Source organism: Bombina bombina, chromosome 7, assembly GCF_027579735.1.
Source record: "Bombina bombina isolate aBomBom1 chromosome 7, aBomBom1.pri, whole genome shotgun sequence".
NCBI classification, from domain to species: Eukaryota; Metazoa; Chordata; class Amphibia; order Anura; family Bombinatoridae; genus Bombina; species Bombina bombina.
The window spans coordinates 343742157-343755454 of record NC_069505.1 but is presented as its reverse complement, the minus strand read 5'-3'; the positions used below and the strand labels follow the sequence as shown (position 1 = coordinate 343755454).

General features: G+C 35.5%; 1 protein-coding gene across 9 annotated transcripts in view; it reads left to right on the top strand.

Moving 5' to 3' along the window:
* Positions 1–13298, top strand: part of MAGI1 (membrane associated guanylate kinase, WW and PDZ domain containing 1) — a 1010133-nt gene that overhangs the window by 851407 nt on the left and 145428 nt on the right. For all 9 annotated transcript variants that reach the window (XM_053721007.1, XM_053721010.1, XM_053721009.1 and 6 more), the window contains 4 exons: positions 4266–4323; positions 6363–6445; positions 11964–12065; positions 12182–12364. In XM_053721007.1, the coding sequence (XP_053576982.1) occupies positions 4266–4323; positions 6363–6445; positions 11964–12065; positions 12182–12364 (426 nt within the window). The remainder of the gene's footprint in view (positions 1–4265; positions 4324–6362; positions 6446–11963; positions 12066–12181; positions 12365–13298) is intronic.

Below are 13298 nucleotides of genomic sequence, written 5' to 3'. Positions count from 1 at the left end.
AAGGTATAATAAAATATTTACAAAAATGTGAGGGGTGTTCTCACTTTTGTGAGATACTGTATGTATGTATGTGTATGTATATATATATATATATATATATATATATATATATATATATATATATATATATATATATATATATATGTTGTGTGTGTGTGTTAACCAACAGCTGTTAACATTTAAATTGATGCTATTGCAAAAGTATTGGTTTTGTACTTTCTACTATACTATTTCTCACTGGCATATAAGGACGACAGTCACTGCTTTACTGGTGGATGAGGGCATGCCTATTTAAAGGGACTCTAAGGTTAAAAAAAATATTCCATGACTCAGATAGAGCGCACAATTAAAAAAAAAAATATATCCAATTTTACTTCCATTAAAAAATTGTGCACAATCCTTTAATATCCATGTACCAGAGTTCACAGCATATACATATGAGTCTGTGATTTCCTGATGGCTGTCACATGGTACAGGGGACTGGCGAATAGAAGAAATTTTAAGTTTATCACAAAAAATATATATACTGCTCATTTGAAATTCAGAGTAAATGCTATTGCATTATCTTTTTACTATGCATTTGCTGATTATGAAATTCTACTTTATTTAATGGTCTTAAGTACACTGTGTGCAGAATTATTAGGCAAATGAGTATTTTGACCACATCATCCTCTTTATGCATGTTGTCTTACTCCAAGCTGTATAGGCTCGAAAGCCTGCTACCAATTAAGCATATTAGGTGATGTGAATCTCTGTAATGAGAAGGGGTGTGGTCTAATGACATCAACACCCTATATCAGGTGTGCATAATTATTAGGCAACTTCCTTTCCTTTGGCAAAATGGGTCAAAAGAAGGACTTGACAGGCTCAGAAAAGTCAAAAATAGTGAGATATCTTGCAGAGGGATGCAGCACTCTTAAAATTGCAAAGCTTCTGAAGCGTGATCATCAACAATCAAGTGTTTCATTCAAAATAGTCAACAGGGTCGCAAGAAGCGTGTGGAAAAACCAAGGCGCAAAATAACTGCCCATGAACTGAGAAAAGTCAAGCGTGCAGCTGCCAAGATGCCACTTGCCACCAGTTTGGCCATATTTCAGAGCTGCAACATCACTGGAGTGCCCAAAAGCACAAGGTGTGCAATACTCAGAGACATGGCCAAGGTAAGAAAGGCTGAAAGACGACCACCACTGAACAAGACACACAAGCTGAAACGTCAAGACTGGGCCAAGAAATATCTCAAGACTGATTTTGCTAAGGTTTTATGGACTGATGAAATGAGAGTGAGTCTTGATGGGCCAGATGGATGGGCCCGTGGCTGGATTGGTAAAGGGCAGAGAGCTCCAGTCCGACTCAGACGCCAGCAAGGTGGAGGTGGAGTACTGGTTTGGGCTGGTATCATCAAAGATGAGCTTGTGGGGCCTTTTCGGGTTGAGGATGGAGTCAAGCTCAACTCCCAGTCCTACTGCCAGTTTCTGGAAGACACCTTCTTCAAGCAGTGGTACAGGAAGAAGTCTGCATCCTTCAAGAAAAACATGATTTTCATGCAGGACAATGCTCCATCACACGCGTCCAAGTACTCCACAGCGTGGCTGGCAAGAAAGGGTATAAAAGAAGAAAATCTAATGACATGGCCTCCTTGTTCACCTGATCTGAACCCCATTGAGAACCTGTGGTCCATCATCAAATGTGAGATTTACAAGGAGGGAAAACAGTACACCTCTCTGAACAGTGTCTGGGAGGCTGTGGTTGCTGCTGCACGCAATGTTGATGGTGAACAGATCAAAACACTGACAGAATCCATGGATGGCAGGCTTTTGAGTGTCCTTGCAAAGAAAGGTGGCTATATTGTCACTGATTTGTTTTTGTTTTGTTTTTGAATGTCAGAAATGTATATTTGTGAATGTTGAGATGTTATATTGGTTTCACGGGTAAAAATAAATAATTGAAATGGGTATATATTTGTTTTTTGTTAAGTTGCCTAATAATTATGCACAGTAATAGTCACCTGCACACACAGATATCCCCCTAAAATAGCAATAACTAAAAACAAACTAAAAACTACTTCCAAAACTATTCAGCTTTGATATTAATGAGTTTTTTGGGTTCATTGAGAACATGGTTGTTGTTCAATAATAAAATTAATCCTCAAAAATACAACTTGCCTAATAATTCTGCACTCTCTGTATATCAAGAAAAGATTAATTTATTCAAGATGGAATATATATATATATATATATATATATATATATATATATAATTTCCTCTTTTTGAATAAAAGCAAAGTAAAAGTTGTCTACAATCTTGAGATATATTTGCCTGATTTTTCGTAGATGAGTCATTACTGACCACAATCAAAACACAGTTAAATATTAATAAAATATATAAACCATAATTACATTTTAAATTTGACTATTCCATTAAATGTTTTTCTTTAATTAAAAAAAAAAAAAAAATTCTGGTAACTCTAAACATTATACAGGAAATGGTTCATACTTTATGTATTTACAAGCATTTTATCCCAAACACCATATTTCATAAAATAATAGCACAAAATTGCATCTGAGTGCTTAGCTTAGATTTTAGAGTTCAAGTTATTTGAATATCTAAGTGTGCAAACAATATTCTTTCCAAAGCAAATAATTTAGAAGGCAAATTAAATAGATTCACATCTGATCATCTGCCAAAGATGACTGGAAACATCTTGTAATTAGTTAAAGCATTTTTTGTTTTGCTTGAGTTTACTCAGCAGACATTTGTACCCTTATGGCATTCTAGAAAATACCTCACACTAATCTGCACACACACAGTGTTGTAGTTTGCTATTACTGTGCTGTGATTCATGTGCTCAGAAATTAAGTTCTAGTGTCATCTGAAAAGGAAGCAAATGTAACTCGGCTAGTGAAAAAATATTTTTGTAACATTTTAATATTGGACATTGATATACAGTTTCATGTGATGCAGGAAACAATATCTTGTTGTTTCATGCATTTAAAATATTTTAAGGTACACTAAGTACAGTTTCATAATTAACAAGTGCTTAATAAAAGACAATGAATTTATCATTGCACAAGCAGTTCTGGGGAAATGCTTGTGCAATGCCGCCCCCTGCAATGCTGCCCCCTGCAGATTCACGGCCAATCGGCCGCTAGCAGGGGGTGTCAATCAACCTGATTGTATGGGATTGGGTGGATTGATGTCTGCAGCCTCAGAGGAGGTGTACGAGTTAAGGAGCAGCAGTCTTAAAGGGACATTAAACACTAAATACATGCTAGATAGAATGATACATTCAAAGAAAAGATTAGTCCATGAGTAACATGTAGATGTATTTTTTTAAAGTTTCATTAGTTGTTTAAAAAGTGACAAAATAAGTGTAAATTTTAGTGTCTATAAAACACTGGGAGCTGCCATGTTGTAACTTGTGTTACCTTCTCTGCTGTGGCCAATTAGGGTCAGTTATAAATAGGTCACTAGAGTGTGCAGACAATGGTTGTGCTGGATTTAACAGTGTTCTGCACTTCCATTTCTAACAGGAACTGAAAAGCTCACAATTTCAGAATGGAATTACAGGCAAAGAGAACAAAATAAATAATGAAAGTATATTGCAGAGCTGTTTTATATATACAATTTAACATTTTATATTACCATTTCAAAGTGTTTAATGTCCCTTTAAGACCACTGCTTCTTAACTAGTGTTTCCAGCGAGCCTGAAGGCTCGCGCGGAAACAGGGACATTCAGGGACTTTCGGCCCTTAATAAATCGGCCCCATGAGCTCAGCATTTTCAACATTAGAAGTTTGTAGAATTAGTATTTACTACCCTCGTAGCCATTTGGGTTAGATTGGAGGCGCTTGCCACATCGTGCTGTTGTTTTGAAACCATCATATTCTGATGACATTATGAATTTGTAGCATGAGATGAAAACTGCTTTGTGCTTTTTTTTTTGTTTTAAAGTTTTCAAAGGTTTTTTGCATCCACAGTCAGTATAAATCTTAGAAAATACTGTATACCTGACACCTGTTTATTTTATTTTTTTTAAACAAATTTGTCAAAATTTAGGAAATGCATAATTCTCTCTTATTTTTGCTTTATATGAAAGTTTTAGATCAATAATATTTAAAGATTAAAATTGGGGTAACAGGCAAATGTGTCTATGGGCAATAATAATTGAATCTAAGCACATTGCTTGTGTTTTGTTTTCAATACATGATAGTTTGTTTTTGTTTTTTTATTCCTAAACAATGTTTTTTTTCCTCTTAAATCATTAGAATTACCTGCTGGGTGGGAGAAAATTGAAGATCCAATATACGGAGTCTACTATGTAGAGTAAGCTATATATATATATATATATATATATATTTAATGTTTAATATATTTCCCTTGCAGTGCTACATAGAAGCCTTTATCATTTTGCTAAAAAGTGAATGCTTGACATTAGAACCAGCTCAAGATATTCTGCTGTCTAGGTCAGAGAAGGGAGTTTATATATACTCTTATATACTCTCATCTGTAGTGTAGCAGGACATTTATAACATTGTCCTCTAAACAAAGTCCGTTTTCACCAAATGTAGATATCTAGGTTCAAACTTGTTTTCAGCAGCTGGTTAACACACTTGGAGAAGAGAAAAAAAAAGGAATTTGCTTTGGATCATTTTTTTTCACCCCTGGCCTCATACCATGCTGAAATACACTTAAAGGGATATGAAACCCAAAATGTTTCTCTGGGGCTGACTTTAACTATGTGTTTTACTCCTTCACATATTAAAGGGATAGTCTACACCTTAGTCATCTTAAAGCCTTACCTTAGATTAAGCTGCAAATAGCCTCCTAAACCTTTTTTATATCATGCAGCAGGAGCGGTAAAAAAGTTATTATAAAATTAATATTGTTTCTGGACACTTTGAAATTGCTGCCAAGCTCCACCCACTGATGACATCACAATCTGGGCTGCATATAGTCGTCCAATCACAAAAGGCTCACTAGTTGAATTCAGCAGACTGTCAGTGTGATTCAGCAGAGTGCATAAATGTAGCCCAGCTCATGATGTCATCAGTGGGCGGAGCTTGGCAGCCATTTCAAAGTGGCTTGAAACAATATTCATTTTATAATAACTTTTTTTTACCGCTCCTGCTGCATGATATAGAAAGGGGTGCAGGAGGCTATTTGCAGCTTAATCTAAGGTAAGATTTATGATGACTAAGGGGTAGACTGTCCCTTTAAGCACATACTTTATATACACACACTAATAAAATGTACTTTAGCATTTCTTTCAGGATCATTGAAAACTGGGTATAATGTATCCTCATCTGCACTGTCGCAGGAGACTGTAATTTAAAAAGGTTAAATATATAGTGCTGAAAGATATATATATATATATATATATATCTTTGCAGGGCTGGCGCAGAAGAAAAGATTAAAAAAAAAACATCTTTTCTCAGAAGCTTTTTAAAGTGAAACAAAAAATGCTTCTAAGTGAATATACAATGTATTTCTGTGCATTTGAAATTCCCTTTTATGTCCCTTAAAACATCTGAGCATGACTGAATATGAACATTGAAAGATCTAAAATACATTTGTGGAAGCATCAGAAGGAGGATATTTATACAGTATACTAATACAAAAGGAAACAAAAGCATTTTTGAGAGATTTTTAGACTGCTTTAATTGTTAAATGTCATCAATGCATCGTTTCCCTATCTATCATTAATAATATTGACTAGTTTTGTTGAATATAACAAGTTATCTATTTAATTGTACCCAGTTATTCAACTTCAATAGATAACAATCTTCATGTTAATTGTAAAATATATACAGTGTACACCACTATTACTTTTAGAGGGATACTGAAACTACATTTTTTTCTTAGATGATTCAGATAGAGCATGCAATTTTAAACAACTTTCTCATTTACTCCTATTATCAATTGTACTTCTTTCTCTTGGTATCTTTATTTGAAAAGGCAGGAATGTAAGCTTACGAGCCGGACCATTTTTGTTTCAGAACCCTGGATAGCACTTGCTGATTGGTGGGTACATATAGCCACTAATGAGCAAGATGTTGCCCAGGTGTTGTACCAAAGATGGGCTGGCTCTTAAGATTTACATTTCTGCTTTTTCAAATAAAGATATCAAGAGAACGAAGACAAATTGATAATAGGAGTGAATTAGAACGTTGCTTAAAAATGCATGCTCTATCTGAATCATGAAAGAAAAAAATTAGGTTCAGTAGCCCAGTACTTTTTGTACCCTTCTTTATATTTGTCTTCTCAGTAGAAGTTATTTTTTTCTTGCTAAACATAATTGTTTTATCTACTTGGTTATATTTATATTATTTTTTTTATATTTTGTAAAATATTTTCTTTTGTAGTCACATAAACAGGAAGACGCAGTATGAAAATCCTGTTCTGGAAGCCAAGCGGAAGAAGCAGCTAGGACAACAGCAGGCAGAAGGTGAGCATAATACTTGTGCATTCTGTTTATACATGTTCTACTTAGTCATCAAATATGAAAATATTATGCTGTAGTAAAGGGTTATTGCATTCAGAGCTGCTCCAGGAACACCCTTTCAAATGGTCTGGTTTTCTTTCCCACCACAACTAGGAGATTAAATTCTACTCCTGTCACTTGTTTGCATAGTTTTTCAATTTCAATATAGGTAGCGGTTTCAACAGACAAAAACAGCTATTTCTTCTGTCAAAATAATGTAAAGAAGCTAATTTTTAAACCACAAAAGTACAATTAATAATAAAAGTACATTAGAACATTTTTATTTCACATAATTAAACATTTTTTGGCTAGATCACAAGTGGAGCGCTAATTTATTGGGCGCCCACAAACTGGCAAATTCACACGTTTGCGGGCGCGCAATAAATATCCAGCCATTCATAATATTAGCATTTTTTATTTAAAAATAAATAAATAACTGCACTAGGCAGATTTTGGGACTAAAGTTGGCGGCTGTGGGCACTGCAAAGTACATTTACATTGTGGTCTATGGGAACTGTGTTCCCAGTAAATATACACATATGTGCTTATTTATATACATATAGTATATATTTATATTTGCTGCCCGTCACTGCTCGGCTTACCCCCTTCACTGCGCTAGTTCTCATTGCGTGTCTCATGGCATCAGAACAAGGATCCCATTGGAGCCTATGGAAGCGCGCACTTGTGAGCACAATGCTTTTGTGCAATGTGAATGCGAGGTTGTGTTCGCATTGCGCCTCACTTGCTATACCAGCGCACATTAGTGTGCGCTGGTGTTACTCAGTTGAACTCAAATATTGCTTTAACGAAAGCGCATACGTCACTGGTAAACTATTTAGACCTGTGAAATTCAGAAGCTGTTCTATAGCGCATGCGTGGAATTTTGTATCACAAATGGGGGGGTTTATGGAAAGCTGTTTATTCGTCTCCTCGGCAATATTCGGAACTCCGCCCCCCACTGCAACTACTCCCATGAAGCTGAGTCTCTGTGCGTGTATGACGAACAGCCACTCGGCTATCGCCACTTGCTGCTTCTACTGATCCAATGCAGCTTTTCACAGGCTCCTTTCAATGTCATTGTTTAAACATTTGTTGCAGCAGTAAGCATTGGATCGGCAGATAGCGATAGCCGAGTGGCTGTTTGTCATGCACGCAGCTTAATGGGAGTAGTTGCATTGGGGGGGCGGAGTTCCGAATATTGCTGAGGAGACGAAAAAACAGCTTTCCATAAACCCCCCATTTGTGATACAAAATCCCACGCATGCGCTATAGAAAGGGTTTCTGAATTTCACAGGTCTAAATAGTTTACCAGTGACGTATGCGGCCAGGTATGTGATGACACTGGCATGCATGCGCATTAGGGCCAAAAAGTGTAAAACAGCTGATGTAACGTCACAGGAAGTTACATGGTTCGCTCTTTTCAAAAGTTCGGCCTCTTAACAGAACACCTGCACACATTTGTCTCTTGTGATTGGCTAACTAGATGTGTTCAGCTAGCTGCCAGTAGTGCAATGCTGTCCCTTCTGCAATGGATAACAAGAGAATGAAGCACATTTGATAATAGAAGTAAATTGGAAATTTGTTTAAAATTGTATGTTCTATCTGAATCATAAAAGAAAATTTGGGGGTTTACTATCCCTTTAAGCATTTTATCTTTAACCAAAAATTATTCTTACATTATGTGATAGTCAGAAAAGGGATTTAATTTTAAAATAAATTGCTCTAAAAAAAAATAGAAAACATTTTTACAGTTGCAGTAGAATTTACCATTAAGATGCATTTGTCGTATACTCATTGATTATAATAATATTAAAAATAATTAAGGGAACTAAAACCCGAAAATGTTATTTTGTGATTGACAGAACATACCATTTTAAAAAAGTTTCCAATTTACTTCTATTATCAAATTTGTTTTGTTCCCATTGCATTCTTTGTTAAAGAGATACCCAGGTAGGTGTCTGGAGCACTAAATGGCAGGAAATAGTGCTGCAATCCACTGCTCTTGCAAATGGATAACATTGTACAGCTGCTGCCATATAGTACTCCGAACTTGGGCACGCTCCTGAGCTTATGTCCCTGCTTGTTAACTAAAGATACCAAGAAAACCAAGAAAAATTTGATAATAGACGTTATGATCATGAAAGGGAAACTGAACCCATTGTTTTTCTTTAATGGTTCAGATAGAGCATGCAATTTTAAGCAACTTTCTAATTTATTCCTATTATCATTTTTTATTCGTTCTCTTGCTATCCTTGTATGAAAAAGCAGGAATGTAAGCTAACAAGCCGGCCCATTTTTCGTTCAGCACCTGTGTACAGTTTGTTGATTGGTGGCTAAATGTACCCACCAATCAGCAAGCGCTATCCACGGTGCTGAACCAAAAATGGGCTGGCTTGTAAACTTACATTCCTGCTTTTTTAAATAAAGATACTAAGAGAACAAAGAAAAAATCATCCAGACAATACCTAGGTATCTCTTCAACAAAGACTATCATGGGAACTAAGCAAATGTGAAAATAAAAGTAAATTGGAAACTTTTTTAAAATTGTATGCTCTGTCTGAATCACAAACATATAAATATATATATATATATATAAAATTAACACTGTGCTGTTTGAGTTTAATATTACCCCAATATCTTATTTGGTTGTTACCTAGAGTTATATACTTCTAATCATGTGCTGTAGGTTTCTCTGTATTGATTGGTCCTTTTCATATGTAACAAGGAATATGAAGAATTGAAATCTTATCCTGGAGCGGTTTCATTTCATTGCATTTTCTACCTCTCGTTTGTAACAATTTGTATAGAAAAAGTTGTAGTTTAACCAGCACCATTGCCAGAGATTACTGCAAAATACAGAAATGACAAAACACCTGTAAAGCAATTTGTTAAGACTAATGGAAACTGGAGATATTATATATATATATATATATATATATTTGAAGCTGATTTTTCAGCACTGGACTTTGTACCACTCATTTGTCACACAGAAAAGAAAAGCCTTTTGTTATATTTAATATATTCACTTTTAAAGACTCAACAAAACACGCAGAGAGTTCTATGACCTTTACAGGTTTTTTCTCTGTGTGATCACTACTTAGTGAATGACTCATGACTAGACTAGATCTTTTAGACTCAACCCGTCCAGAATTCTACATGATTGAAGGTAGCCATTTTTGTTACAAATCACAGCACTTGCGCTAACTGAGAACTCTCTACAAAGTGGATGCATTTCACAGTATGTTTGAGGCAAGGGTTATAATGTTAATTCAGCTGTGAAAAAACTGTGCTTTGAAGATTGATAGACGATCAATTTGTGTAGATTGTTGCCAAGTCGACCAAAAAAAAAACCCCGTAGTGATACAGAGATTAACTCTTCAGCATCCAAAAAGGAATTCTATATATTGCTCAGTAATCTGTTGTTGTCAGAATACTGAGTGTTTTTAAAGGGATACTGAACCCAATTTTTTTCTTTCATGATTCAGATAGATAATGCAATTTTAAGCAACTTTCTAATTTACTCCTATTATCAATTTTTCTTCATTCTCTTGGTATCTACATTTAGCCGCCAATCAACAAGCGCTACCTAGGTGACAAACCAAAGATGGGCCGGCTCGTAAACTTACATTCCTGCTTTTTTCAAATAAAGATACAAAGAGAACAAATATAAATTGATAATACAGTAAATTAGAAAGTTGATTAAAATTGCCTGCTCTATCTGAATTACGAAAGAAAATATTTTTGTGCAGTATCCCTTTAAGTTTAATTTTGTAGTTATTCTGTTTGAAAAAATATATTTTTGTATAATTCATCAGAAGTTAGAAAATCTAATTAGCCTGATATTTTCTTGTCTGATAAAGCAAAGGTCATTAAATGTGTGTATTATGTTTAACTGTCACAGCAGAAGATGTTCACAGTCACTAAATGCATAAATATTGTATAGGGAAAAAACACAGAGGCCCTTGCTTGGGAGTGTGGGAAATAGAGGCATTTTGTCGTTTTGAGCTGCTGGGGAGATTTACCCAGTATAATTGGTCTGAGACTAAGGCAGATTACTGAGCGTTGCACATTGATGAAAGGAGTCAGACATGGGACTGAGAGTTCCACAGGGGGGCACCCTGAGCTAAATAATAAAATCTATATGGCATTAACACAGAGCACTATAGCGAATACTTTCCAGGCAAATAATATCCACAAAATGAAATTCAATAATGTTATTGACATTATTTTTCACAGTGGTTATAATTTCTTTGTGTGTTTATCTGTAAGCGTGCTGGAGCAGGGATCTTTTAACCTTATATATCAGATTGTTTCTGTTAGCCTGAATTTCTCTCACTCTTGTTTCTTTTAAAAATTTTTCCTTCCTCCCCTATTTTCTCTTTCTCGCTTTGTCTCTTTTTTTCTGTCTCTCTTTTCTGTCTCTCTCTTTCGCTCTTTTAACCTTATATATCAGATTATTTCTGTTAGCCTGAGTTTCTGTCACTCTTGTTTCTTTCTCGTTTTTTTCCTCTCTCCCCTCTTTTCTCTTTCTCTTTTTCTCTATTTTTCTGTCTCTCTCTTTCTCTTTCACTCTCTTTTTCACTCTTTTCTCTCTCTCTCTTTTTATCTTTCTCTGTTTTCCCCCTTTCTCTGTTTTTCTCTCTCTCTCTTTTTCTGTCTCTTTCTCTCTCCTCTCTATTGCTCTCTTCTCTCTTTCTCTTAATTTCTCTCTCTCTCTCTCCTCTCTATCTCTCTCATTCTCTTTCTATCTCTTTCTCTCTCTCTCTTTCTTTCTTTCTCTCTTTTTCTCTCTCTTTTTCTCTCTCTCTCCTCTCTCTCTCATTCTCTCTCTTTTCTCTCTCTCTCCTCTCTCTCTCTCTCTCCTCTCTATCTCTCATTCTCTTTCTATCTCTCTCATTCTCTTTCTATCTCTCTCATTCTCTTTCTATCTCTCTCTTTCTTTCTTTCTTTCTTTCTTTCTTTCTCTCTTTCTGTCACACTCTTTCTCTCTTTTTTTTTGTAACATATGCTCCTGTTTTCTTTTCTGTCTTATTCTCTCCATCCTTGCCTGCCTCCCTCCCTCCCTCCCTTCCTTCATTTTTATTCTTTCCTTCATCACATTTTTCTTTCTATTCTTATTTTCTCTTTCTTGTTTTTTTTCTCTCTATTGTTTTTCTGTTTATGTTGTTCTTTCTTTCAGACATGCGTTCTTTCTATTTCTCTTCTACCTTCTCTTTCACTCTTAATTTCTCTGTCTTTATCACTATATTTTCAAGTTCATATGTTTTCATTCTCTCACTTTCACTCATGAATTTATATAGGTATCTGCAACCTTCTGCTAGCCTGTACTATGTCTTGTCTCCACAGACTTCAAATGATGGTGTACTATCTCAGTGTTTTGTCACTGCCTTCTTGTGCTTGATAACACACACATATATATATATATATATATATATATATATATACTGTATATACATAATCTTATATTTTATTTTATATACAGAATGGACAGCAGAACATCCCCCCACTGCTCCTCCACCCATTGCTTTTCCAAACAACATTACTCCAAAAAAGAAGGAACCTATGAGAGATGCTCCTGCCCATGGTAATAATCATAATTGTTAGTGTTATGTATATAATTCCTGTAAAATGAATACAATTAACAATAATGTAAAGAAGATTCTCTTAACATCAAGCATTGTTTTGTTTTTGTTTTTTTAGCAAAACCATTTTTTACAAGGAACCCTTCTGAATTAAAAGGGAAATTTATTCACACAAAACTACGGAAGAGTAGTCGTGGCTTTGGTTTTACTGTTGTTGGTGGTGATGAGCCGGATGAATTTTTACAAATAAAGAGTTTGGTAGTAGATGGTCCAGCAGCGTTAGATGGCAAAATGGAAACTGGTAATAGTCTTTTTTTTTCTTTTCTTTAAAACCCCCCCAAAACTAAACAAAAAAAAATGTGTTATAGAAATTGTCATAGCACCACCAGACATAAACGAGACCTCTTAACTGTCCCTATTTGAGAGGGACAGTCCCTGATTCTGAGCTCTGTCCCTCTGAGACAATACTGAGCACCAGGCACGCCCACAAACTTCAGACACACCCACTAAGTAGACACACCCACAGCCCCACCCACTAACCACCCATGATCCCATCCCTTCCAGCACAGCTCCACCCACAAAACCTCGACAACATATGTTTGTACTATGTGATGGAAAAATTAGTTCTTCCACTAAGGGTATTCAGTAAGCGATGACTATTTTTTTAAGGGACACTAAATTCAAAGTTTAGCTTGATTCAGAAAGAGCATGCAGTTTTAAAACTTTCTAATTTACTTCAATTTTTAAATTGTGTCTTTTTATATGCACCTTTTCTGAGGCACCAGTTCCTACTGAGCACGTGCAAGAGTTCACAGTGTGTATATGTGTATGTATATATATATATATATATATATATATAAATATATATGTGAGTCTGTGATTTTCTGATGGCAGCCACATGATACAAGTAGCAGAAAAATGGAAGGAATTCAACATTAAAAGGGGCACTATACTCAAACATCTGTGAAGCATATCAAAGAGCAGTATAAAAACATGTTGAGTAGCTCTCTTCTTTATGCATGAAAAAATATGAAGTAAAAGCTGTATCAATGCTCATTGGCTGATGGGCGCTTTCTAGTAATGCTCATTGGCTGAGGGGAACTCCCTAGTAATGCTCATTAGCTGAGAGGAATTCTCTAGTAATGCTCATTAGCTGATGGGCACTTCCTGGTAATGCTCAGTGGCTGATGGGCACTTCCTAGTAATGCTCATTGGCTGATGGGTACTTCCTTGTA